The 27638-nt window shown below is 36.9% G+C and overlaps 2 protein-coding genes across 3 annotated transcripts in view; one reads left to right on the top strand and one right to left on the bottom strand.

The window, feature by feature from the left end:
- LOC136816837 (nucleoprotein TPR-like) overlaps positions 1 to 26733 on the top strand; it is a 37097-nt gene extending 10364 nt beyond the window's left edge. Inside the window, exons 1-25 of one of the 2 annotated variants that reach the window (XM_067073168.1) lie at positions 12320 to 12423; positions 12902 to 13006; positions 13658 to 13864; positions 14209 to 14403; positions 14767 to 15168; positions 15567 to 15630; positions 16401 to 16638; positions 17084 to 17148; positions 17378 to 17654; positions 18241 to 18339; positions 19089 to 19177; positions 19610 to 19847; positions 20082 to 20237; positions 20480 to 20565; positions 20857 to 20949; positions 21313 to 21354; positions 21779 to 21964; positions 22193 to 22273; positions 22683 to 22733; positions 23288 to 23383; positions 24338 to 24440; positions 24775 to 24863; positions 25280 to 25330; positions 25692 to 25727; positions 26496 to 26733. In XM_067073168.1, coding sequence (XP_066929269.1) covers positions 13691 to 13864; positions 14209 to 14403; positions 14767 to 15168; positions 15567 to 15630; positions 16401 to 16638; positions 17084 to 17148; positions 17378 to 17654; positions 18241 to 18339; positions 19089 to 19177; positions 19610 to 19847; positions 20082 to 20237; positions 20480 to 20565; positions 20857 to 20949; positions 21313 to 21354; positions 21779 to 21964; positions 22193 to 22273; positions 22683 to 22733; positions 23288 to 23383; positions 24338 to 24440; positions 24775 to 24863; positions 25280 to 25330; positions 25692 to 25727; positions 26496 to 26527 — 2943 coding nt within the window. In that variant the 5' untranslated portion in view covers positions 12320 to 12423; positions 12902 to 13006; positions 13658 to 13690 and the 3' untranslated portion in view covers positions 26528 to 26733. Of the gene's footprint in view, positions 1 to 375; positions 548 to 984; positions 1080 to 1474; positions 1763 to 2133; positions 2209 to 2804; positions 2994 to 11620; positions 11722 to 12136; positions 12424 to 12901; positions 13007 to 13657; positions 13865 to 14208; positions 14404 to 14766; positions 15169 to 15566; positions 15631 to 16400; positions 16639 to 17083; positions 17149 to 17377; positions 17655 to 18240; positions 18340 to 19088; positions 19178 to 19609; positions 19848 to 20081; positions 20238 to 20479; positions 20566 to 20856; positions 20950 to 21312; positions 21355 to 21778; positions 21965 to 22192; positions 22274 to 22682; positions 22734 to 23287; positions 23384 to 24337; positions 24441 to 24774; positions 24864 to 25279; positions 25331 to 25691; positions 25728 to 26495 lie in introns of those variants that run through there. The other variant, XM_067073167.1, reaches the window with a different exon arrangement.
- LOC136816848 (uncharacterized) lies at positions 3516 to 10627 on the bottom strand. Its single transcript, XM_067073177.1, has 6 exons — positions 10198 to 10627; positions 9271 to 9591; positions 8402 to 9061; positions 8144 to 8257; positions 4338 to 4561; positions 3516 to 3951 (listed from the first exon to the last, which is right to left on the bottom strand). The coding sequence occupies exons 1-6, from the start codon at positions 10625 to 10627 to the stop codon at positions 3580 to 3582; spliced, it is 2121 nt and encodes a 706-aa protein (XP_066929278.1). The 3' UTR covers positions 3516 to 3579.
- Positions 26734 to 27638: the final 905 nt, after the last annotated feature.

Below are 27638 nucleotides of genomic sequence, written 5' to 3'. Positions count from 1 at the left end.
GTGGCTGTTTGTTTCCGCTTGCTCTTCGACGAAAATAGAGGGAATATATCTTGCTTGGAATCTTACTTTCGCACGAAATCTAACATGGTGACTTTTAATTCGACTTAAGAGATAATCAAACGGTTTTTGATATTTGGCATGTGGATCCTTTTTATTGTCCTTATATTTTTGCCTTACTATTTTCTGAAGAGTCGGGATATTCAAGTTACAAGATTTTGACTTTTAGTGAGAAAACATCAGAATTCAAACGTAACGAACCCAATTTCAAATTGCGACGATTATAAATCAGCTCAGGAACACAGAAGATTTCTGCAGGCCAAATTTCTCAATCCATCTGATTATCCCTTTAATTTGTTTCTTTGCTTGCCTTTATAGTGCAAAGAGCTGGAGAAATTGAGCGAAGCATCTGATAAGAGATTACAATCCATATTGGTGGACGATTCTCCAAACAAGGCGGTCTCTGAACACATCCATGAAGTTGAACGATACAAAACACGTGTCCGTGAGCTGGAAATGGAATTATCAAACCTCCAACATTCCAAGAAAAGTAAAGAATTTCCTTTTTGTCATTGTGTTGTTCCACAATAAAACACCTTTTTTAACATTCAACGAGAATTATATAAGACTCATGATGATTGGTTTCTAATTACGATTGTTATACCTTTCTACTCAATTTCCTCTTTCTTGTCAGGGGGCTGCGAGTGCGAGCTCTAAAACACTTTCTTTACTACTACATTAATTTATCGAATGCATTTTACGTGACGTTGCTTACCTTTAGGTAAGATGTCTTGTATAGGCTATTATTATGTAATATAGCATACTTTCACACGTTTATCACTTGTTACTCTACTGTGTGATTGTTGTTAAGGCCTGCCTGCATATCGTTTCTAAACGTCACCAATGTATAACGTATAACATTTTCATTTATTTTACCCTTTCGCCGGTCGATGTCATGTCAATATAACATGTGAATTTTTCTTTCAGCTCTTGAAGATCAAATGAATGTGATCAAGAAACACATCGATCAATACAAAGAGATTGGGGAAGCAAATGAACACGCTATCTCTGAATTGACCAAGGTACAAATATTTTTTAACCTTATTCAGCCAGTTGGTTTACAGGACTTCAAAAGTGTCTATGTCTATCCCGGTTAATTCATTTCAAGTGTCACTTTTTGTTTGAAACCACTTTAATCACTTTAACGAGAATGGCCTTCAGTCTGTTTGGGAGACGTTTATCTTCGACTGAAACTTTGTTTGCTTGGGTAAATGCCTTGAGGAGTTGATATTTGAGTCTGAGGAACGACTTTTTGACAAAACCTTTAGAAAGAAAAGGCCTTAAGATGTATTCTTGAGTCCCGTGCTTTTGCGCTTAACTATGCTTTAAAGTAACTTAGAAGAGATGTTCACCCATTTTAGTCTGTTTTGTTTCTAATAATTATATTTTTTTTCCTTTAATCATTTATTCATAACAGAGCAAGCAAGCAATCCAGGACAAAGCAACCAAAGAAATTGGCGAACTAACCAACACGTTGCGCAGCACTAAATCGCAACTAACATCCGCCGTTGCAGAGAAACTCCAACTGAAAAGATCAGCTGAAACTGTCGAAAGATCATTCCAGGTGAAAATCAATGACGTCAAGGCCCAATCAGCTCCTTTGGAACGACGTTACCAAGAAGTTACCAGAGCTTTGGTCAATGCGAAAGAACTGGAGACGGCAGCTACCAAAGAATCGCAAGAACAATCTAAGATCGCCAAAGATGTAAGCTTTTCCCTTCCAAGTCTATTTCTCGGTATTTTCAAGATTTCTATTTGGAAGTTTTAGTACAAGCGGTCAAAATAGTATCTAGAGCGTTTTCTTTTTCTGTTTGCCTTGTCCAGCGGACCGGAAGGTTTACGAATGTAAGTGTAAGAGAATGATTTCCAATGATGGATAATACATATACCCAACTTGAATAATATTACATTGTTATAAAAATCTTTATTTTCAGTAGCTATGAAGTCGGTAATATAAAAACTCCAAGCTGATAAAGTTTTACAACACTTAAAAAAATAGAATGCGTTTCCTACAAATATATTATATTAAAAATAATCTTTGCAAAATACGGTATACATTAATCCCTCTTCATTTAGGCACAAGACAAATATGAACGTGAACTTGTATTGCACGCTCGTGATGTGGAACAACTTACTATGGTTAAAGAAGAGGTAATTAACATAAATATTAAAGGACACCGTTTAACAGATCTGTTAACCTTTACTTACACAGCATTTTCAAACAAAAGAAAGAACAAATCTCTCCCCTTTCGGTGCCGCGTGAGCACAAATTTTGAGAAATTCTTTTGTTCATTCTACCTTTCAGAGTGTCTATCTAAAGATAGACTGTAAAGTTACTATTCATCTCAGTTTCAGGCCCCTACTTTCGAGTTCATTAAAATAATATTTTCTTTACACTAAAATTTTTTAAGTCATCTTACTTTTTGCAGGCCAATGTTACAAACTAGTCTATTTTCTCCTTACGGTCAATCAAAATGAATTGTAAGTCCATGAGGCTAGCTTTCGGGTAGTTTTTATTACTCTTAAGTTTCGTTTTTTCGAGTCTCTGGGTCGTCATAATCCTTTTAACTCATATATGTTAATAAAAATTTATATATTTATTCTATTTATTCTTTTGTATTTTCATTTCTACTTTTTAAAGTTTAGCCGGAAGAACAATTTGTATAAATTGAAGCCAAATAATATGTAAAAAAAAAAAAAAAATAGCATGGTGGACTAAAATATCTTAAAACCATTTATCATTTTAGTTGAAGAAGGTTCAAGAGAAATTCACCGGCATGGATGATCAACTGAGCTCCATGACGGCTGGTAAGAAGAACAGTGAGAAACTGATGGAGCAAATGAGAACACATCAACAACAAGAGCTGAAGAAAGGCGAACAAGTGCGCAAAGATCTCATCGCTCAAAACTCAATCCTACACGGACAAGTTGAAAAGGTAATCCACGTTTGTTGGGTGTCTATTAAGTGTGACTCAACTTCTACCATTATGGAAGAAAACATTTAGTTTGCGTAAGAAATTGCTTTTCCAAATTCGAATGTTACTTTATAAAACACAGCACTTTCACACTGTAAGCTCTAGCTTAGACGGTCGACTTTCTACCCTGCCTATTCTAATTAGCGAGTTTATGTTTTCGAGATGAATCGAGAGGGACGGTATAAAGCAAAGTTGACATGTTTCCAAAATCATCGTCCACTTTGCTCAACGACGGTAAAAACACCAAAATACTGTCGTCTGTTTAGCAAAGGCGATATAGAGCCGTACATCAACTATCGACTTTGTTTTGTATCGATTTCACTTACCGTCGCCCTTGATATCCTCCAATACATAAACTCGGTATTGTTTGAGTGGGCAAAAAGTGGGCGCAAAGTTGGCAGTCAAAATCTTTGGTTGGAAAAGATTAAAGAAAACATTCCTCGACGTCAAAAGAGGGCAATGCATTGACTTTAGACAGCCATTTTTTTGCCCGCTTTAATTCACAATTAGAATAGGCAGGGTAGAAAGTGTGCAGTCTAAACTAGAGCTAAGGGAGTGAAACTCTTCCTTGTGCAGCATTCTTTTTCTTGTGCTGCTGAGTTTCGGCTTGTGTTTCATCTTTCGAAACGAAATCTCTGGCTGATGATTGCCCTTCACCGTCATTGTCCTTGTCCTTGTCCTCGCCCTCAACCTCTGCGACTGCTGATGATTGGTTTCCGTGCCCACGTTCTGTTGCTGCTGATTGGCTATCACCCCCATCCCCCTCTGAGGCTTCTATCTGGCTTCCATCGTCCTCGCCCTCTGTTGTAGCTGATTGGCTGTCATCCTCTTCCCCCTCTGATGCTTTTATCTGGTTGCCATCGTCCTCGCCCTCTGCGGCTACTGATTGTCCATCTTCTTGCATGTTACTGCCGTTGCTCTGAATAGCGAATAACAAAATTAGATTTAGTACTGTGTTCAATATTCGTTGATTCGTAAAGCGACAATATCTTATTTTTCAGTTCGCCAAAATATCAGAAAACATAAATAACAACTCTTACATTTTTAAGAAACAATCAGCTGCTAAAAATTAGGTGTATCTTTTTCACCGTTGAGCACTTATTCTTATCTCTTGATAAGAATAGAACTGTGTGTACAATCACAGATATTGAAACATAAATAAAAAGAATCAAAACATTGCCCAGAATGATGTGTTTACTACGAAAATTTCAGATAACCCAGCTGACATACAACGTTGTTTCAACGTTCATCTAACCAACGTTGTGAATATTAGAAAAACGTCGAAACGATGTTGTGTGCTCTAACCTCCAACGATTCACCAGTGTTTGCCAGTGCTCCTTCGTTTAACTCAAGGTAATCGTAATTGGGCTGATCTCGTTCTCCATGAACCGGCCTATCATTGCTTTCTTCATACAGCCCATGTAAAGGTGAGATCTGACGTGGGTATACAGTACTCCTTCCAAAGATTCTATCTTCGAATGCTATGGAATGATGGTGAAGTGGGTTTGTACGATTTATCGTTGCACCGACTGTAAACATGAAATTTAATTTCAACACTTAGTACGTTTATTGTTAGAGAACGATTGTGAAGAAAACGCTCCCTCCCCGACCGTTTATTATTTTAAACTATAATTTCAGTTTTCAAATATTTTGCTCCTAAGCCTGGTACATTCCCGATCATGGAAAAAAGGTTACCCTATTCCGCCGTTTTTTTACGCTTTAAAGTATGTATTCAGGGTGCTAATTAATGTGCCTTTAAGTGTAAGAGAAAACAGAATACACGGTAAAGGAATTGACGTCATATCAGATCCTATTTAAAGGAGATCTAACGGCAAAAATTTCTTTATCCTTATTTTTTGACAGAGTACAAGCCTAATAAACCAGCCGAGGCTGGAAGGTCAGCCAATAGAGCTTAGCTAGATAGCTTTAATAAGTGGGTTAACAGATGTAAGAGATGTACTGAAACAGAGTAGACTAAAAATGTTGAATAATGTACAAAATGTGAAACATTTGATAACTTGATTTAAAATTATTTAAAACAAGCCTTAGAGCTCCTCCAACCCCCCCTCCCCACGAGAAGCTCAAAGTATACTTCTCTTTAGCATTGTAGCACTGTTTCTATGACATCAAACAATTAAGCTATAGTTTATTACTACAAAATAAAAGAGAAACATAGTGTAATTAAACTTTTTGCTAATTTCATTCCAGTCAGTTATGATACATTTTTTCTGTTGGATGTAGACAATATCCATATCTGACCAAAGTGTTATACTAGAAATAAATAAGAAAATTGCCAAAACGTCAGCAGTCTGCGTAAATAAATTTTGTAGTTTAGTACCGTCAGTTACACACATCCACAACCATCTTGAAGACTTTGCTGGTCGCAAATGATAATCGAAAGCAAAACTTAAAATTCATAACTAGCTCATTTTTCCCCCGTTTTGCTTTAAACTCGCTTTGATTGGTCTATGAATTTGGCCATTTATTTACCGCCTTGGCGGAATAAACACACGACCATAATAAATAATTCAACAGGGCAGCGGTGTAGCAATTAATTTCAACTGGGAGTCCTCTCTTCTGTCCAAGCCACTGGCAGTGTTTTTTAAACTTTAAAACAATGTTAAATGAAGACCAGCTTGAGCTGTTTGTTATGGCTGTGCAAGTTGTGACGAGAGTGTGCATGTTGTGTAACTTGACGGCAGCCCGCTTTCTGCAAGTCGGATAAAGATATCTATAAAACTGTTATCGCCATTCATTCCATTCCATCATTCAGTCAAAACGTGCGCCAAGGTTAGAAAAGGTTAGAAAAACACAATCTGCATCCGGAACTGCGTGAAAAATAGTTTGATCAATTTCAACAAGAACTGTATATATTAATATTAATATAAATGATCAAATTCCAAAGACCATTTGTCATAATTGCAAGTCTAATAATAGGAGATGTGATGTCATCATTGGTTCCGATTCTGACCGACCCTGATTTACGGTCAGCAGGTAGAGTTGGAGGGTCGGAAAGCTTTTCCGCTGCTTTGCTGGATTTCCACTCTGTGTTTACAAGTTTTCAAATCGAAGTAGAGAGCCGCATGCTTATGGAGAGTAAACCGAGCGAAAACACCAGTTTATCCACGGTTTCTCAATTTCTCAAATTCGGATCAGTCCACACGATTCCCTATCAACAAGATGTAGCTGCTTCTTAACAGAAAAATATTTTCGACCGACCGACCGAACGACTCCCACTTTTTAAAGTGGAAATGACGGGAACCAAACAATTGCATCCAGTCTTTATCATTATTAGTAGGTGCCGTAGTGTAGTGGTAGTCGACCTTGGCTTCTATGTAGGCGACCAGGGTTCGATTCCCACTCACGGCAGTTCACTTGGCAAGTGAACGTTCCTTCGCCCGGGTCAACCCATGCCATGTGAGGGGAATTGGGTAGTCAGTTCAAGGTGCTGACGGGAGCTCATTAGTAAGCGTCTATAGTTGCGAGAATAGGCCTCTAAAGCCTCCTGCAACTCAACCAAATAGAAATAGAAATAGAAATCAAATTTATACAGTAGCTGTACTTTTGTAAACTTTATCAAATTCCAATAACATTATAACACCATCAATCCCCCTAGAGGCAAACAAGAAAAATATGTTTTTATTGCAAAAACTATCAAAAAGCAGCAATAGAAAGTATCAGAAAATTCAACATAAACAAAAACTTGAGCAAACGGCTTTAAACCTTCAAAAGATGTAGAAAAAGAATCCCCTTGATGAAAATCATGTGTTTGATTTGCCGAGTTAAAAAAATAAATGACAGAAATTGAAGCTTGCAACAGATTTACACTGGAAATACTTTGATACAACACTGACTTATCACATCTGACTTTATCGCTTGAGCCGCCATCTTGAAACACTATGATCTGTAAAAACAACGCACGCTAAAAGTACCCAAAAAGCTAACCCGATCGGAAGAAAGTTTAGAAATCAAAGTGAGATCGGAAAATCGGATTTTTTTTTTGTCGTCTTATGGAAGAAGAAGAACCGAATTTTACCTATTTGAATGCTCAGCTTAGGCTGACCAATTAAATAAAAAACATTGCAAAAAGAACGAGTGCAAAATCTTTCATATTGATTGAATTATCATTGTTTGAAATATCTCTTTATTTGAAAGTAAGAGGGTTTCGTGACGTCAGCGCTGAACTTTCATTTCGATAGAGAAACTGTTTGTAGACAAAAATTATGGAAAGAAGATGTTTTATAGCAAAATATAATTTTGATGTACGTAGACGTAGAGATGTTTTGAGAAAAATGTAATTAGAAGAACGAACTTGAAAGATATGGTATTGTGTCAAGCTTTCGGATGTTCCAATAAATCGTCAGGGTCAAAGGCTATAAAAGGGAAATGTTTTTTCAAAATTCCTGACCCAAAGAAAGAACGTGATAGATGTTCACGATGGCTACACAACATGGGAAATGCCAAATTGACTATCAACACTTTCGAAGCTGCTCGTCATCGAGTCTTATGCAGTGACCACTTCCACTCTAAATGCTTTGAACGAGACTTGAAAGCTGAACTTTGTCCATTGTACAACACTAACGATGGACCTGCAAGGGCAAAACGTCTCATTGATGGGGCTATACCGACAATTTTTGATCATAAGGTATACGAACAAATTAACATGGATGGAACTATCTCTTCAAGAAAACCTAGAAAAAGAGTCTCTGATATGGAGAGAGAAGATGTAAGTTGACAGTTTTCATTCTGATGTGTCTAACTCCGTTTCTTCATCAGTAGAATGGTTAAAAATGTCTGAGAAATCATTTTCTTCACTTGAAGATTCACTCGACGACATTTTGCTCTGAAGTCTAAATGAATGTGCTAAATGATTTTATCCACTAAAAGTTTAGAGAAAAAGAGAGAAAATCTTGTTTAACAAACAAGTTGCTCAGCAATGACGTCACACGCTTAAATCTTTAAAGGGATATAATTTCCTATTGAGTTATATATTGAAAATATAGCAAAATTTTTGCCGTTAGATCTCCTTTAAGCCAATTATCTTCCTTTAGCATTTGGGGTGAAAAGGTGTATTGTTTCGATTTTATAACCACTAATGCATGTTTTTCTACCTTCAAAATGATCTCGTCTCTTTGACTTGGAATGTTGCCATATGATGATCAAGATAAGTACAATGACCAATATAATTCCTGCTGCACTTCCTCCACCAAACCATAACCACTTCTCTAAAGTGAAATTTAAAATTTCATAAAAATTTATTATAAATGAAGAAGAAATATATTTCCCTCAAGAGTAATGTTTGGAACAGACTTTACCAGATGATAGAGTGCACAGAAGGGAAGAAAATAGACAAAAGTTTTGCTACCCACCTCTGTCATTGACATTTTTCAAAATTATTGTGTTGTTAAATGGTGTTACAGCTACGGGTGTTTTTGTTGCATGCAGTACGCTTGTTGTCACCTTAAATGTTGTTGAGCGTGTTGCTTCCGTGGTATTTGATGTGCCTTTAGCTATCGTTGAGCTGACAGCAGTTGTATGTTGTGTGGAAGGTAGTTTAGATGATGTTGTTGGTTTCTCTGTTGTTATCAGTGCCTTTGTTACTGTCGATTGAGGCGACGTTGTCATGTTGAGACTGGGTGTTAAAGTCAGTTTGGTTGTCTCGGTTTTCGTTGTCATCGCCGCAGTTGGTTTGGTCGTCCCTGTTGTCGTAAGTGTTGTAGGTGTTGTTATATTGTTGTCTGCGGTGGCTTTAGTAATTGTGAGGTTATTGAAAACAGGAGATTTACTTCGTTGTATACCTGTAGGAGACTGATATACTGTTTCGATAATAACTTGTAAAGCTTCGCCATCCATCTCTGTAATGAACATCGAGGTGTCATCGGTTGGTCCTTTCTTCAAAGATGATGTTGAATTTCTCATTTCAACGTAGTATTCGATCTTGCAATGGCCGCTCTTAACCTTTTCCCATGTGATATTGTGCCCTTTGCCATTGTATATCCATGATAGTGTGGTTGTACTAAGAGGTAAATCTAGAAAGCAAATTTGATAATTTGATTAATTAAATTAGCTTTTTTTCCCTGAAAAATTACTTTTTCTTCTCGAAATTTTTACCTATCCTTTCAGAATAACCTTTCGCCAAAGCAATATATATTACTTCGCGATCTACAAGCTTGGCAAAATTTCAACAATATTTCATGCCTTAGAAAAATTCTCCTCTAATGAAGATTGATTTAATCACCTTCTAAAACGATTGTTGTTTTCGCTTGTAGCATCGGTGTTATCCCAGTAAAGGGATCTCCTTTCAAGGAATTCGTCACAATAATGCTTAGCTCCTCCCCACAATGCTTTGCTGTTAGAATTGGAAGCTCTATTTGGTATAGGTAATGATACACAAGACCAGATCTTTGAAGTCCTCTTTTCGCTTTCTTTGCTTCTCCGTCGAATGTGTATTGTAGATTTGGTGGATGATTTCCAGCTATATAGACCTCGTACAATGGCTTTGAAAGATACTTCTCTTGGTAGATCGGTTGAAACGGGTCATCTAAGAAGTATGGATCACCTGTGTAGAGAAAAAAAAATAACCAAAAAGATAAATAAACCAGCGCTTGAACTTTTTCCGTCTTCAAGACTTTTCCGTCTCTAAATTCTACATTTTTTCACCAAAAGTCAAAAATATGTGATTATTTGATGTGTAAAATGCATTTTCCGTATTTGACAAAAACCTTTTCTGTAACCAGTGAAAAATACTTTAGAAAAGGTTGGAGTGTCTCAAGTTAGCTTGATTCAAAGGATCTCTCGTTTTCCGAATATGAAACATTTTTGGTGAACCTTTGTCTTATCAAAAAAGTTCTCTCATTGCATAAGATTCTACTTCCTGCATTAAGATTCCACTGAATTTTCAGGGATTTTTCCGCTATATTTCCCCGGATAACCGACATAAAATTGGAAAAAGAGTTTTTTTTCTAAAGGTACAGGGACTTCATGTGTTTACCTGCGAAACTGACTGACTTTTCGAAGCTCGTTTTTCAACTACCCAGAGTCCGGTTCTTTTTGCTAAGGAAACTTAGTGCGGGAAGTGGAATCTTATGCAAAATGCCAGTAGTAAAAAAAGAGATTCTGTTACATTCAAGAATGAGCGAATATAAATAATGACAATTCGCCCTACCTTTAATATCTAAAGTAATTGTCGATGAGAAATTAATTGTCGTATTATCAGCAGCAACCGTCCCCGAAAGCTTAAATTTCAACGAATCTTTCACATTTGCATTTTTTATTACAACTCGTACATTCGGAAAGTAAGGCTTCGAGACTGTTAGCCTGTTTTCAAATAACCCTTTCCCTTCATTAGTCAAATCGTTGATGCTTTGTCTCCAGATGTCTGTTTTTATTATCAAATCGGTAGATATGTATGGTGTCGTTGTCAGGACCATATCAGATAAATTCTTGTTGGAAGCCAAATTCAAAGACCATTGGAAAGTCACATTCTGTCCTCTTTCAGCTGTCAGAATGGTGTCCGCAGATGGTTCTATGATGCTTAAGTTTGCCAAACTCCAGTGGATTACGACCATTAGTAAGATGAATAACGCCGGCTTCATGTTTTTCCGGATCGTGCTTTGTCAGTTTAAGTGCTTTGCCAGCGGCCGTCCGAGTCTTGAGATGTTTCTTTTGTTCCTGATTTTGCTTGGTGGTAAGTCTTGACCTGGTGATTCCTTGCCGTCCTCTTGACCTTGCCTCTCATTGAATGAATATTAAATCTGGTGGAATCTTCCATTTTATTGACATAACTCATCAAGAAGAGTGTAAACTACAATAGCCTTTTAATTCGGTTCGAGGAAAATCCATATAAAAAGGCTGTTGTTAAGCCCTCATTTTTCATGTTTTTCAGCCTTCCGAAATCTCATTAGTCGTAAAAAAAAGCTTAATTATCAAAGAAAGTTTATTTTTGGGAAATGTCAATGATACGCGAGTTTTTCTCCACGCTTGAATTTACACACCTTATCGCTAATTCGTGTTGGCTTGACTTGGCTTCTTAATTTAAATGACTTGGCTCAGAATTTTGTAAAACGTGATTTTTCCCAAATCGGTACTTCGATGAATTTAATAAAGAAAAAATTTACAAATGCTATTCCATGCATTTTTTTACTGAACATTTCTAAGAATGATGCTGAGAGTTGTTGATAGAAACACGACGATGAGGGGTGACCTATTAAATTGCGCCCCTGCATTTAAAAATTTTAGCATTGTGTACTGAATTTTTTCTGTACCTACGGTCATGTAGGCTTGGTCTCAAGCTCTTTTTCCTAAGAACTCAATCCCATTAGTTTAACCTAGCGTTACTAATTTACTTATTATTGAAAAAAAAGATGATGTCACCAACTTTGTTTCATGCGAGCGGATTGCAAAATTACGTAATATTAGCTGTCAACAAGCCCATCTTCAATGATGTCATCTAAAGTCTTGAATGAATATTCCACTCCAAATCAAAAATTCTACCAATTAAATTGCTTAGTTTTACTGGCTGCTCGCATCTTTTATGGAGTTCGTGGCGTGACACGCATCGTGTATCTTTGTTTTTTTTTACTTTTCAGCTAAGCGCTCAATTAGCTGCAGCTAAATCGAAAGATCGCAACGATGATCCTCAAGAACAATCAGGAGACAAAAGTCTGGAAGAAATTTACGAATTACTCAGGTGACGTTATTATTTTACTCCCCTGGGCTACAGTGATTAGGGTAGGGTTTATTTTCAACTCTCTCAGGGCCATCGCCACCGCGCCATACTTTTATGTTGCAAAGTTTTTTTGTTGCGCCTCCTTAGACTCTATATTCATTGGCCCCCACTTTCAATTTCATGGCGTGGGTCCTGTCTCCATGACATATTTCGTTTACCTTAACATTGCTACATTCTTCGATGACGTTTTCGTGAAAAATTCAAAGTTGAATATCTTTTCAACCAACAATGATACAACTTTTTTATTATAATGACGTGTATGCGCGCAATATGATTTTCGACCATTTTTGAAAATTTTGGTATCGGTGTACTTTACAATTCTTATAATTTAGATTTTCTAAGCTCACTTTTAAACGTCATGTCGATTTTCTTACAGATTCGTACGTCGCGAGAAAGAAATTTCGGAGACGAAAGCTGAAGCGTTGGAAACTGAAAGCATGAGATACCGTCAACGAGCCGAACACTTGCAGCGTGATCTGGATGAAACCAAGAGTGCTTTGGAGTTGGAATTCGAACGAACGAAAGGTCGAATGTTGACTGAGGTAGAATATAAGGAAATGATGGAGAAAGTGAAGAAAGCCAAGGAGTATGAATTGTTGAATAAGGAGATGGAAAAACAAAAGAATATCGAAATGGACAAAGAGCAAAGCTTTACTTGACAAGGTGAGTCTTTCATAATTGATATCGATAAGCCTCGAGCTTAAAGTACATTTTCTTTAAAGAAAAATAAACATAAACATTCAATCCTTCTTAAAAATTATAATCGCGATTGGATTTTAAACCCACTTTTGTCCAATGACATTTTGTGGAGCTTTCGTTTCCTAGTACTTCTAGTTACTCTATCGAAATCTTTTTCGGTCCCACCTTCCTCTAATCGTTCCCATTCTCGTGATTTGTTAAGAAACTGATTCAGATTTCGTCAGTGAATATTCATGATATGTACCATTGCAATGTCTTCCACGGACCCAACAGCTGATTGGTTGAAAGTGACTGGTTTTACGTCACTTGTAGCCAATCAGCTATTGGGTATATGATGTAATGTCAGACATTCCAGTGGTGCATACCGCGAATAAAAGAAACTAAACTAAACTTTCTGAAATCGTTTTTCCACGTTCACTCATATCTCCTCCTTTTGTTATAGTCACGAAGACTGGAAGAACAATTGAAACCTTTAGTCGAAAGCAAGAAGACTCTTGAAAACGAAAAGAGTTCTTGGTTTGCTGAAAAGACTGCTTTGAAATCTGAGGTATGCTTTGACAATAGAAAACATTCGTTTGATATGATATCGGTGGCGGAACTAATGTTTTCTGTACACAAACCCACGGCTTATTTCAAAATTCATTGCCATAAGAGGGTCTTCTGTCATTGTTTTTTCTCATTTGAGATTTTTCAAACCGACCACTGCGATGGAGTGTTGGTGAGAGAGGGGAGACGATGAGAGAAGTGTTGCTATTTATAAATCATACTTCATCGCAGAGGTCTCTGTACGGGAATTTTTTATCAAATAGACAATGTGCGCAGAGTGTACTAATGGAGCGATAAACGGTGAGATACACTCTGGTACAGGGTAGAACTGATGGGGCTCAATATTTATAGTCAAGAGACCGTTTCTTTTAGGCACACTAATTATAAGTAAGAGAAACAAGATTTTTTCAAATACGCTGAGGAGGGTTCAATATTTTATGATGACGATGACGAATCTTGATTCCTCTGTCCTTTTAAAGGCTCTCATGCTATGTTTTTCATGTTGCATTTCCTATGTTTTTTTTCTGCACCATACTGTAATTTTTTGTGAGAAGCTCTTACAAAAAAGTACGGAAGCTCTGATCAGGAAGAAGAACAATTGGAAAACCAACGTTGAGACTGAGGTATTTCTAAGCTTAATGTTCTTTCTTAGATCGACAGATGGACTGCCCGCACCAACCAATTGATGGCGCAAACAGCCAAAGCAGACGCCGAAGAAGCCAAAAAGCTTCAACAACAAAAAATGCAAAGCGACCGCGCGAACACCGCTTTGCAAGATGAGATCAAACGCACCAAGCAGCAACTTGAAGTCTTGAGGAGTCAATCTTTGAAATTACGCAACGATAACAACGACCAAATGGTTAGTTAGTGACTCTGATTGCATGATCCTTTAGACCTCCACTTATAGTCGTTGTCACGATATTTTCGAGTGTTTCGGGATGCAATATACGACTTTTTCTCTCGGATATTAGGGGAAATTCAATATTATTCCACATTTCATAAGATTGACTTTGACTTTTATGGTTCATTTTTGGGAAAGGATGGTTCTTTCTTTGACCTCTATGAAAATCAAACCAAACAGTGTAGTATAGGTACGTTTTAATTTCCGGAGAAAAAATAAGAATAATATTTGACTCTGCAGAATTTGACTATGTATTGACAATATTCACAAATTTATTAATCTCGGCATACCATCACTTTCAGAACAAGATCTCATCTTTACAAACTGAGCTCGCATCTGCTCAATCAAACAAAGGTGCACCGGCGGCCACTGGTAGCCAAACCACCGTCACAAAAGAAGTTCCTTCAGAAGCTCAACAAAAGGAGTTGGAAGAATCAAAGAAAGCCGTTGAACAGAAGACGAAAGAGTTGAGCGATAAGAACAAGATGATTGCACAGGTACTTAAGACATTCATTACTTTTCCGCTCCTTTGTTTACTTTACATGTTTGTTGCAGAAAAGGCCAATGTCCTTTCAGTATCATTTTTTGAACTGTAAACATGTAAATCTCAAAGTCAAAGGTAGCTTCAGAAAAAAAAATATTTCCTTCGAACTTTAGCTCAAATGATAGTAGAGATATGGCAAAGTGGAAATTATTTGACTGCTAATCTTGGGTTTCAATGGTAATAATTAGTAAAATTGAGCAAAATTTGAAGGATCTGCATTTGATACTTTTCTCTTTGACCACTGAATGTGCTTTATTTACTGTCCTTTTTGGAGATTTGGAGATTGGAGTTTGATCAATTTTTTTTCTCCAAACAGTTGAAGAAGATTGGTAAACGATACAAAACTGAATCCATCAAACTCCAACAATTACTCAAAGAAAACAACATTGCTCACCAACATATCGTTACTGGATCAGCTGCTTCTGTTCCTGAAACTGACGCCAGCGCTCAACAAACGCCCGCCGCCGCCCCCGCCGCCCTTGATCCAGAAGAGAAGAAGAAGCTTCAAGGCCAAATCATGGAAAAGATCAACACGATAAATGAAATCACAGCCAAGTTGACGTCACTGGAAACTCTCTTGGAGGTGGAGAAACAAGGAAAGGTTGAGAATGAGAACAAGTTTAAGGATACACAACAGCAATATATCGAGGCTGAAAAGAAGATTCTGGAGCTCAAAAAAGAGCAAGAGAAATTGACAGCACAACTCAACGATGAAAAGGTAATATACCAATTTTTTTTAATTGAAGGAATTCAATTTTTACACGAAAAAACTACGATTAAAGTTATATACCACTATTGGCTTTCCTTTTGTATCCATACGATTTTAAGGGGGTTAGTCTACCTTTAAACAGATTTTTTACACTTTCATAATGAAGTCAGTAAAAATTTTGTTGATCAGAAACGTTATTGTGTCCATTTTTGAAAAAATATTGAAAAAAATTGCAACCTCTGGTGATTTTTAGATGTGGTGGTGGCTCGTGTTTGTCAATTTTGCGGACCTTCATCCTCACCCTTACCTTAGGTAGATAGGGGCTGACAATTATTGCATTTTTTACCTATGGACTCCAAGAGATAGATTATTACATTTATTGACCAAGAATGTGATTCTTTTCACAGGAAAAACAAGACAAGAACAAACGATTCTTGAAAACTGCCAAAGACAAAATCGCTTCACTAACAAGTAAGTTTCTTCTATGTCTCGTCGATTTTTCTCACTTTTGTCCCCTAGATTATACGATACAAAGTTTCATGGTACTTTCTTTATTGATCAAATTTGTCGAATCCCTGTACCTAGGCATAAATTTTACGCGAGTTGCAGTGTTTATAATACGCTTATAATATTCTGCTTTTGCTGTCTATACCAAGATCTTTTCAAGTGTTCCCGACCTACTATATGACACTGATATTTCACACTGCAACGCCGATTTTGGGGGTTAAAATACAGTGGACTCCCCATAAATCGAACACGCACGGGTTCGAGTTATGGATGTGGAGTAAGCTGAGGTTTATATAGCCTATACTAGACGTCACCCGCCTTTTTTTTAAGGAATTAACGTCTACTTTGCGATCTATTCCACTTTGCGATTTTTTCGAATGTTTTGAGCCCAGGTTTTCGGGCTCTAAACATTCGATTTTTTGACGTCACTTTTAACTTTCGAAGCTCCTGCAGTAGCAAAATAATCGAATTTGCGTCAAAACACTTGAAAAGCTTCTATTTTTCGAAAATCGTCAAAGTGGAACTCACTAAGAAACGGAATAAAAAAACCCGGTTTTTGGCGAGGTGCTCGCTAAGGTTTATAAGGCATTTTTGAGTGAAGGGACCATAAAACTTGTTCGAGTTATTGAGACATTCGAGCTGTAGAGATTCGTGTTAAAGAGAAATTACACATTCCATGATCACGCTGTAAAATTGAAGAAAAAAATTAACGCTGTGTCATTTCTTATCAATAGAACTAAAAGACAACAATGTACACGAGATAGAAGAACTAAAGAAGCAATTACAGACTGTGCGTAGCCAGCTCGAAGTGCAGAGGAACAGCGAGGGGCAATCGACCAATCACAAAGAAGAATTAGATCAACTCAACGCCCAATTGGCTGAAACTAAAAAAGTGAATGAAGAATTCCAGAAAGAAAAAGTAGCCCTTCAAAGTCAGATCGAACAATTGAAAGGCGAACTTGATGCTAGAGGGTAACCATTTCTTTTTAGTGGGTACTCTCTGCCAAACTAGCGAGTTTATGTATCGGAGGATATAGAGGGCGACGGTAAAGTTGACGCAAAATTGTTAATGTACGGCTTTTCATCGTCTTCTGATGTTTTTACCGTCGTCGAGCAAAGTGGACAGCGATGTTGGAGACATGTCAACTTTGCTTTATACCGGCTTCTCCGATTTATCTCGAATATATAAAATCGCTACTATTTAATGAATGAGGATTATCCTGTCTTGAAGCCGTAATTTGTAGAATAAATTTTCAAAATTGAACGTCATTCTATCAAGCTTATGTTAATCAACAACTGAAGATTTAATTCAAGGATTTCAGTTTGTTTTATTACGTGCTTTCTATTCACCGTTACATACTGCCGAAATTTTACTTCAAGGATGAGCTTTTAAACTACTCGTTTCTCTATCTTACAGGGTTGGCAAAGCAGTGAAAAGACGATCAGTTTCTTCTTCCCATGATGCACCGCAAGAACAACCTGGTAATCAAAGCTTATTTTTTGTCTCTCGTGGGCTAACGCACCGAGATATAACAATTCATTATAGCAATATTTTACAGTACCATACTTCTATAAGTTTATAGCGGGGCTATATTGTGGTTTTAGGCCAAATAATTATCATGAAATTTTCTGATCTTTGTCTAATCTTTATCCACTTACTTAGTCTGCCATTGTTGAGTATGAAATTAATGCAAAAATTCGATTTTTCAAGGAGCTACACCACTACGAGCCACCGTTCGACCGACATCAAATTCCGAAGTACCAAAACACTCACAAAATACGCCCACCGCCAGTATCCGCCCTATATCTCATTCAGCACCAACAGCCATGATCAGCCCAGTAACCACCCTGTCTCAACACCCACAACAAGAAACTACTCAACCGTCCGCCAGTGTACAACCATTTGGCAGTTTCCGCCCTGCTGGACGGGCGGGGCCACGTACAACGAACGTAGCACCCGTGCAAGCTTTCCCTTCATCTAGTACTGAGTAAGTGATATTTTCATTTAAGAACGGGAATCTTATTTGTACACTCTTTCTTCTTCTGTGAGTTCGAAAAAGGAAATATTTTCTTCGAATATATAAGAGAATGATTATTACAAGGGCTTCTCCTTGACGAGGAGTGAGGGTCAGTGAGATTCTAATGATAAGCGCCCGCCCAAATCATTAACATGTATTACCGGAAGGAATTCAATAAACTCGTTGCCCTTGGTATCATCGATTGGGTTCGATTTTTTTAGAGCGAGGGTGAGAGAGATCAAAGATATACTCAGCATGAAGTTAGGGATATAAACTTTCGACGGTCTCTGTGACATTACACGAGAATGCACAGGCTGCAAAATTAAAGTCTGAAGACAAATCACGCTTTTACTCTAAATTTTTATGTGCTTGTTATGACATTTATTTCTGATTGGTTCGAATTTATTGACATTAATAAGGTCATCAGCTGTAACTTAGGAATACAACCACGTGAACTTTCGAGTAATCACATGTTTTGACTGCAACCCATGTATAATTCTTTCCTTATTACTCAAACAACATTTTTTGAAAATTCTTCTCTGCCTTATGCTTCCAGCTCTCAAGTTCCAAGCACATCTTCGGCATCTGATGATGCACCAACATCCAGCACACGAACCAATAAACGTACCCATGTTGATGTCGACGATAATGAAATGTAAGTTTTGTTTTGTCTGTTTTCATAAAAGGTTCGATAAGTTTAAGTTCGATTTAAATGAGACAGTTTAAAATAAGAACCACGTGTTTTTTATAAGAACCACATGTTTTTTTATAAGAACCAAATGTTTTTTAACTTCTAAGGAATCAATTTATAGCGTTTTAAAGTTCTCAATAATGGAATGCTCTCAATTTAAATGTGCCTTCCGTATTGCTTTTATGTGGAAACCATATCCGTGTTTAGAGTAATTCTCCTGAGGCTGGTTACACGTTTCTTTTTATAAGAACATCCAAAGTTTTTGAAGCCTTCATTTGTTCTTAACTTTTTATGTTTTAAGCCTAAAAATGTTCTTAATAATGTTCTTATTTTGACCATTTTGTGAATATTTTTTACCATCGAGTCCACAAAGCCTTAAAATGTTCTTAACTTGCTCTTAACATTTTGGCCAGCGAAACCTTATGTTCTTATATAGTTTGTTCTTATAAAAAAAAACGTGTAAAAACTCTTCATCATATTGCTTTCATATGGAAACCATGTTTGTGTTTAGAGTAATTCTCCTGAGGCTGGTTTCCATTACCAAGTAGTAATTAAAATTGTATTTTGCCAACTCATTTATAGAGTTTGACCATAGCATTGTTTTTCCCACTTCTAAAAGACTGTTCCCGTTAATTAAAATAGAGTGCACAAATTGTATTTTGCCAACTCATTTACAGAGTTTGACCATAGCATTGTTTTTTCCACTTCTAAAGGACTGTTCCTGATGAAGATGAAAACAATGATGGACCAGGAACAAAACGACAACGTGTTGAAAATGCTGCTACTAACCAAGAAACCACTGGTAAGTATTTTGATTTCACGTTGTCTCATTTAAATTTAAAAACGCCAGTGGCCATCCAACAAAAAATCTAATCTTTTTAATCCCAGGTCTTGTCTTCTTTTTGTTCACTCTTTTTTCCCTAATATCGTTAACTAACATATCTTGGCGACAAATAAAACAAACGTGGTGAATCACAATTCGCTAGATGCACAGATCGCTCGGCAGTGCGCGGTGCGCCGCAGGCGTATCTATATAGGGGTTAGGAGTTTGTACCAGGCAAAGGATTAACCCCCACATCCACTTATGTTCCTAATGCTAGTGTGCCGGGCTCAGAATCACTGACAAACTACTTTTTTTAATTTTCTTTGAGCCATGTGTACAACTGTTGAACTATTTTGTACAACGACTATGCAAAAGAAATATTGACACTTGGCATTATCTTTCCAACTCTAGATTCACAAGACGCAGCATCTGAAGATGACGAATTGTTAGAAGGCGTCAATGAAGAAGACACAATGGAGGAGGGTGATGATGACGTCATCACAACACAACAACCACCCTCCTCCTCGGGCGGCACCATCAATCCTCCGCCACAACAACAAGCGAGCTCCGCTTCTGCATCACGCGAACAAAGATTACAAAGCGAACGCGCCTTGATTCCTTCGCCTCAAGAACTTATGATGAGACAAAGGTTTTTAAAAATATATTTTTTATTGCATTGTCAAACTATTTTTTAGTAATACTGTAATACTGTAATAAATACTTACTTTATTCTCTTATTAACTTGCAAGGGACTTAAAATCAGTTTTTCCCTAGCCATTTCTGAAATCTGAGGCTGAGATTAGCCTTTTTATTTTCTTAGGTTTCTGCCAAAAAAGTCTCTTGTTCATATAAAACTGTTCTCATAAAAAAACTTTTTTTTCAGATCTCAACCACGTGGTCGTTCACAGCTACCATCTTTCTCCTTACCTTCGCACACAGCAAATGCTTATTATGATGAGTACGCGGACGATGGTACTGTCCCAAGCACGCCTACCTTATACATCGCTAAGAGAACAGACGGATTCGCTGAGGCTGTCAGGTATAGAGAAATATAATCTATGGGTAACTTTGACACATGTTAGTTTGACTTTTGAACCCTCTGACTTGTTCGGATGTTTGGCTCAAATTGTTGTACCCTATTTTTCTTCAATTCGAACGTTTGCTTCCATAATTGATATAAAACATGGAAAACATAAAGAAAAAAACTAAAGGAGTATTCAACTTTAACATTTGTTTGAAAAGAATTCAGTTTAAGATATTGGTACATTATTTCATTTTCAGCTCTCCACTTGTTCGTGTGAATACGTTCTCATTCACTAATGATCAAACGCCCTCATCGTCACAAACACCCGCCCTCGAGCAATCAGGTATCGTCGCCCATACATTTCGCAATTTAAAGATAGATAATTTAAAGGTGGATGGTGATTGCGTATTTTCTTTGATTGTCAAATGCGTCTTTTCGCAAAGATTTAAGCTTGAAAAAGCTATTTGAAGTGATTTTTTTCAGATAAAATTTTTAGTTCTAAGATTATCAGTGACGTATCTTAATTACATTGAAAAAGACACGTAAGAGGTCGAAATATCGTTTCAAAAAATGTTTTATTTTGATTTGGTTGCACATCACAAGGCTTTTTATGTTTCACTTTTATTATTTATAGGTGAGCTTGTTCAAGCTACTCGTATGGATTTGATGGGAGCGACAGATGAGCCAGCAAGTGTTCCCCAAACTCCTGTCAGTGTTGTCCCCACAGGTAGCACTCCTTTTTTTTTTCAAATAAATATCACTTCTATTGTTTAATTGTAATCACCCTTCTCACATTGAGTGCCATCGCTATTTAACTTTAAATATTCAAATATTTTTTGATTTCAAATGCGTGTCAACATCCCAACTAAGAAAATAAACTTATTGGGCGGGGTTTAAGAAATAGAGCGGAGTGAGTAGTCGCGGCGCTTCTAGGTCCGATCCGTGAATGACCTCATATTTTCCAATGGTTAATTACTTTTCAACCCAAGTCAGATTATTAAACTGCTTATGCTACAATTGGTGCATAAACCAGCAAGTGCTGAAAGGAAGGGAAGTCTAAAACTTTATCGCCATGTTTTCTTTTCTATAGGTCCAATAGAAAGTCTTAGCACTTCAAGTCGGCCATTGGAAGGTACATGTCCATTTTAATTTGTTGTACTGATTTCTGCATCTGTATTTCAGTCGTGGTTAGCAGCCTCTTGTGATTTCAACACAGTTTTCCCGTTTTTATCAAAAATTTGGTCTTTAGCGTTACTAAAGCACCTGCAATATTGAATCACGGTCAGTCGATATTCCACAAAGGAAGGACAACGTCCGCTGGTGGCTAAAATGGCCATTTTCCTTGTCATTTAACCACAAATTTGGTGGATTACAGAGGGGCAGCTTCTGCTAAAGATGGCGTGATTTTCAGAGGGGCAGCATCCTCTAAAAATGGCGTGATTTTCATAGGGGTAACGCCCGCTACAGCCCGCTACATCCCGCTAGCCAAACGCTAAAAGGTCATGAAAAATAGCTAGGTGGTTAAAAATCTTTTCACTGGTTTGTTTACTTATCAGGGGAACAGCAAGCTGCCTATCAAAACCAACAAGAAGAGCAGAATGTTCCACAGCAAATTGACCTAACAGAAGATGACGATGAAGATGCTGGCGAAGAGGAAAACGCGGCGGACGAAATGGACGATGAAGCGGACGAACAAGTTGATGAAGAGGAAGATGATGATATGGCGACAGGTTATGAAGAAGGTAAAACGAAAAATTTTATTAAAGAAGTTCGTAAGGGCATGAACAATCCCCCTCCCGTATATCAGACGTTGCAAATCATACTTCTATCGTCTTGACTTTTTTCACGAAATATTAGATATATAGAGAATAAGAGAGCATATTGCTGAAGAAGTTTCACATAATTAAGTAAATTTGTATTTGCAAAATCGGAGTTTGCGAAAGAAATAATCTGTTCTTTGATTATTTCAGGTGAAGGCGTGCCAGAAGATGGTATTGAAATTTTCGCACCCGATGACGTCACAGAGGATATAGCTGAAGAATCCGATGAAGGTATTGTTTCCCGAAATCAAGAAAACGGGAAAAATCGGATTAACGTGGGAGATATGATTCTTACCACTGTAGGCGGAGAGCTGTCAATTTAACTGTGACGCCATATAAGTTCTAGGGATTGTTAAAATGATTGTTCAATTCTTACAATTCTACATTTACAGATGACAAGGCTCTATAATCAGTGTTTATAAAGCTTTTCCGTTTCCAGACGGATCTTTGTGTCGGCGAAGTATAGTATATAAGTATGTATATGTATAGTAGTATAAAGAGGCTTCATCGAAATTTTGCATGATTCACCAAGATTTTAAGAATATATCCTAGTTTTCAGTGTTAATATACTTTCCTTCTGAGACGAAAGCCCTTACTTTGACCATTGTGAAATGTAATGTTATGTTTGGATCTTCTGTAGAATCTTCAAGCTCAAGCGAAGAAGAGGAAGAAGAAGAAGGCGTGGAAGAAGGTAAGACAGTCAAAGAAATCCCTCAATTATTGCGGTAGTAACTCTTTACTGCAATTGCGGTATAAACATCGCTTTTACATTTTTCATATACCGCAAATGCAGTATATACAAGAAAAGATTCAAGGAGAAAATTTTTGTACATGATTGATTCCCTGGCTGTAAGATGTATTTTTGTTCTGTCAACAGGGTGTTTTGCTTCTTTGAGGGATTTTACAAAAAAAATCAATAAAATAATCATAATAATTTTTAGTCTGTGACAGGACAATTGCCCCGCCCCCTCCACTACAAAATAGACCGAGGATGGTTATCCTAAAATCCTGCAGTCTAACCAAAATCCCTAATGGGCTTGTATGAGACTTTCATAAGTGAAGATTCTGTCAGTAAGTAAGTTCCGAATTGGCTGAATATGGAGTCTACATAACTTTAACACGCATGGGGAACAGATTTTGTCGAGTTATGCGAGTGAGGTTTATAAGGCATTGTTACTGAAGGGCCATGAAATTTGTTCGAGTTATAGAGGGTTGAGTTAAAGATACCCCGCTTTTCTTTCTTAGAAGGTGACGAAGAAGTTGCAGAGGGAGGAGATGCAGAAGTCGAGGATGAAGATTCCAACGAGGCTGTCCAAGAAGACGAAGGTGAAGAAAATGAAGGTACTACTCATTCATCACCTTTATCTCGTAGCCATTCAATGGCTACGCTAAAATCTTGACACATTTATGGATCCTGAGAAAATTTAAATCAATCCCTAACGGCGAATCGATTTCAATTTTCCCAGGATCAAATGAATATATCAAGATCTTAGCGTAGCCATTGAATATGCTAGGAAAATGAAATGTAGAGACCAACGAATCGTATTTTCTTGTGTCTATGGGTCGACGCTCTCTGGGCCAAAGTACTCTTACGCTTGATTTGGTAAGAATCACCTACCTACAAACATAAAGCAAAACCCTGTTAAAGTGGTGATTCTCTCGTAATACAACCAGGTTGAGCTTGCTCGGCTTGCGATAACACGTTCTCTCCACTGTTGCCGATGTCCCATGACATTTAGAAGGTCTTCCTCTGAGCAGTCTGCATCATCTTTCAGTTGGTCGATGTAGGTTTTGCTTGGTCTACCCCTTGTAATAAAGCTCTTGTAATAAAGAATCACTTGCCTGAGATTCTCAATGATAAATCAATTCGATCAACCAGTCGTTCATGAGTGTGATTTCGAACCATTTTAACAGAACTCAGAGTGATGTATTTTTTTAAGTTTTTAATGGAAGATAACTTTTAGAATATTATTATATGGCTCTGGTTCTTAACTAATCGAGCACTCTTACATGGTATTGATTTACCACACTTGTTTTACCATTTTAACAGATGTTGATAAAAAAGCTCTTGTAATAAAGAATCACTTGTCTGAGATTCTTAATGATAAATCAATTCAATCAACCAGTCGTTCATGAGTGTGATTTCGTACCATTTTAAGAGAACTCAGAGTGATGTTTTTTTTAGTTTTTAATGGAAGATAACTTTTAGAATGTTATTATATGGCTCTGGTTCTTAACTAATCGAGCACTTTTACATGGCATTGATTTACCACACTTGTTTTACCCTTTTAACAGATGTTGAAGATCAAGAGGATCAAGAGGATGGCGAAGAAGACGAGCAAGTTGTCGTCAACGTTGATGATGACGAAGATGGTGATCAACAAAACCAAAATGTCGGGTAAGTAAGTGCCGAAGAAAGGGAAACATCTTTTAAAATAATTATCGTGATTTTTCGTGTGAATTTACGGTGGAAAAACTATAATCTCTATTGATAGAACTTCAGTGTTTTCACCGTGAATCATTGAAAACTGTCCTGTATGTAGTTGTCGAGTATGATAATATAACCGAATAAACCGTAAAAGTGTAATAATTTAGTTGAAGCTTTTCCTGGCTTATTCAAACAATCATTATGAATTAAAAACCAAAAATTTTAGGCAGATGTGAACTGACCTTAGCTAACAACACATTTGCGTCAACTTTTTACTGACCAATACTATTTTTTTATTTTTCAGTGTTTACGAGGGTAGCTTAGACAATGTAGATTCTGGCATCCAGTTAGATTCCGCCTCGCGAACAGAACAAGAAGATGCACAAGCTTCAGGTAAGATAGCTATTTTCGAAATATTCTATTTGTTCGCCGAGGATTTAACTTGATGATTTTAAATAATGGAAATATTTCAATTGGTTTAGCTGGGTGTTTGGAAAATGGATTCATATTGGGCTCTCGCAGAAAGAAAAATTATATGGGGTGGGGGGGTTATAATTACAACTAGTTTGAACCCCTTGGACGATTGATTGCTTCCCCTTGCATGTGTAAATTTATCTTCAGGACATGGTAATTAATGACTTTTTTTGCCATTTCTTTATTTAAAAAGAAAGTCGCGCAATATAATGACTGTATGTCTGCCTCAAAAACTCGTTTTGGCAAATGATCATGAGAGTGAGAAAGCGACAAATGGCATTTCTTGATCTTATGTTTAGCGTCTTGTCTAATCGACTTTTTCAATCATTTATCAGAACAAGGAGGCGAAAGATCGAAACCTGTACGCTTACAACGTTCCGCCCAAGGTTTGTGAAAAACAATGTTTACTTCTTCAATACTTTATGTTGCTAGGCCAAAAACAAATAAGCAGTAATGATTGCGACTTTTTCCGTGTGTAGCCGAATATTAACCTAGTTGAGATACAAATATATGATTTCCGACTTGCAGTAAGAGGGGTTTTAGACCAAACATAACAATTTATCATAGTTTCCATTCAGATATGATTGATTTAAAAAAGGGTTATCAAAATTTTGTGTGAAGGGGAAAATAAATCGTTTACCAAATGTTAGTTTGCCATTTTCTTCCTTTATCAGTTTACTCGTATTACCGTTTTATGGGCATGTTTTGGGCTTTTTACGATTTCACAATTTTGTTTTGTTTCTTTAGGCGTTCGACCACGTATTCGTCGCGATGTTCTTAAAGGTAGACCTCTTGTTCTTTTTACGTTTTACATGTTTTTTTTTTATAAGCAAGTGTATGCCCCTTGGTCAGGCTCGTGTATGCTTAAGTTCTCAAAGCATCCGGGCATAGTTTATGCTTATTATATGCTTAAGAATTATGCTTATGATTCACCCCGAGCCAAGTTTTTAATGAAATTTCAGAAATTTTGTAAAAATTTGTTCAGATTTTGGGAGCAGTGGGATGTAGCTAGCCGTGGAATGTCTTATTTTTTACCTGACCTCTACCAAACCTTTTTAAACAGATAAAAATGACCACTTGAAAAATATTTTAGGCTGACATATATGCTCTTGTTATGCTTAGGAATTCTGCAAATCTGAGCCTTCATATGCTTATAAACGTTATGCTTATAAAAAAAACATGTACTACGAAATAGAAAAGACGGGACTGCAATGCAATGAAATAGTCAAAGTTGCCATTTTTTAAGACATACCTTCGCATCCCCTCTGATATGTTTTGAAGGGAATGCGCTTCATGTATAAAGTTTCCGTCGGAGAACTACCCAAAATTTCGGTTAACCTGTTTCAATTTTTTTAAGGCTCTGAAATTTAATGATTGTATTCGATCCGAATTTTCAAATCAAGTTTAATAAAATTTAAAGATATCTCATATAAAACTTACCAATCAAGCTTATCAAGTTTCTAAAACGGGAGTAACTCCCAATGTCGATGGCCGTAGAAGATTTAATGTTGACATTTTAGTTTTACATTGTTATTCTTTGTTTTTCAACAGGTCGCTCAGCAAAACCAGAAGGCTCTTCATAATTCGGTTGATACATAAAGATAACGTGACACGATTTTATAAAAGGACTCACCATGCTAGAATACATTTTCTTTACTGACTAAAACATTTTTATCATAAATTTTAATTTCTTTCAAAATATAAAAAACCATGTAAAATTTTTAGGGATTTTTTTTCAAGTAACCATTTCTTTGGTTGAAAGATCTTTTTTATATTAAAGCGTTTTAAATGAATTGGTTCCGCAATTATTTTCTGTTTTTCTTCTAACCACAATCCCGGGGGGGGGGCAGTTGGGCAAAAGGACCGACGGGTATGTGCGGGTCCTAAAGGTACCTTTTCCAATATGTTTAAAATGCACTGTAAGGGAAGAAATTTCAGAAAATTCTTGAAAAATCTAGATATTTTGACCAATTTTTGCACGAAAGAGATCGAAAATTTGGAGGAAAATGCACTCTAAGGGTATGATTTTCACTGATTTTTGCTGCACTGTAAGGGTGCAATTTTAAAAGCCAATTTATGGCCCGCACCTACCGTCAGTCCGCAAACCCAGTGCCCCCCTGGGCCACAATCATGTTCGTACTATTTGAGAAAAAAGGAAAATTCACTCGAAATCTTATAGCCACAATCGATTTGGAAGCGCTCGAACTTATAGGTCGGAAGTATAAGAAGAAGCATAACCTAAAAATGAACATTTCATTGGATTTTTAAATAAAAAACAACAAGAAAAAAGAGTCGATGTTGTTCTAACTCTGAGTTTTAACATGAGGCTTAAGACTTTGGACATTAGGATCTGAGAATCCAAAAGTTCAAAAATGGTCCAAAAAGCCTCAGATAATAGCCTAAAAGTTTATAAACCCGTGCTAAATTGAAATATCCGATTAAAATTAAGAGAGCCCAAAATCGACCTTCTCGCCCAAACTCCAAAATTCGAAAAACGAGGAAATAAGCTGAATTCTCAATAGATTTTGACCATGATTCCAGATCCCGAGTTCGGTACTGAACTTGACGGATGGCCATTGTCTACACGTTGACGAACAAGATGTTAATATGTCTAAATATCAACCCAAAAAATATTTGCTTGATTGTCGTTATATACCGTTAGATTTAAAGGTAGAATCCCAGTATCAGCATAAA

Source organism: Clytia hemisphaerica, unplaced genomic scaffold (assembly GCF_902728285.1).
Source record: "Clytia hemisphaerica strain Z4C2 unplaced genomic scaffold, Clytia hemisphaerica genome assembly, whole genome shotgun sequence".
Taxonomy (NCBI): Eukaryota; Metazoa; Cnidaria; class Hydrozoa; order Leptothecata; family Clytiidae; genus Clytia; species Clytia hemisphaerica.
This window is presented reverse-complemented; position numbering and strand designations above follow the sequence as displayed.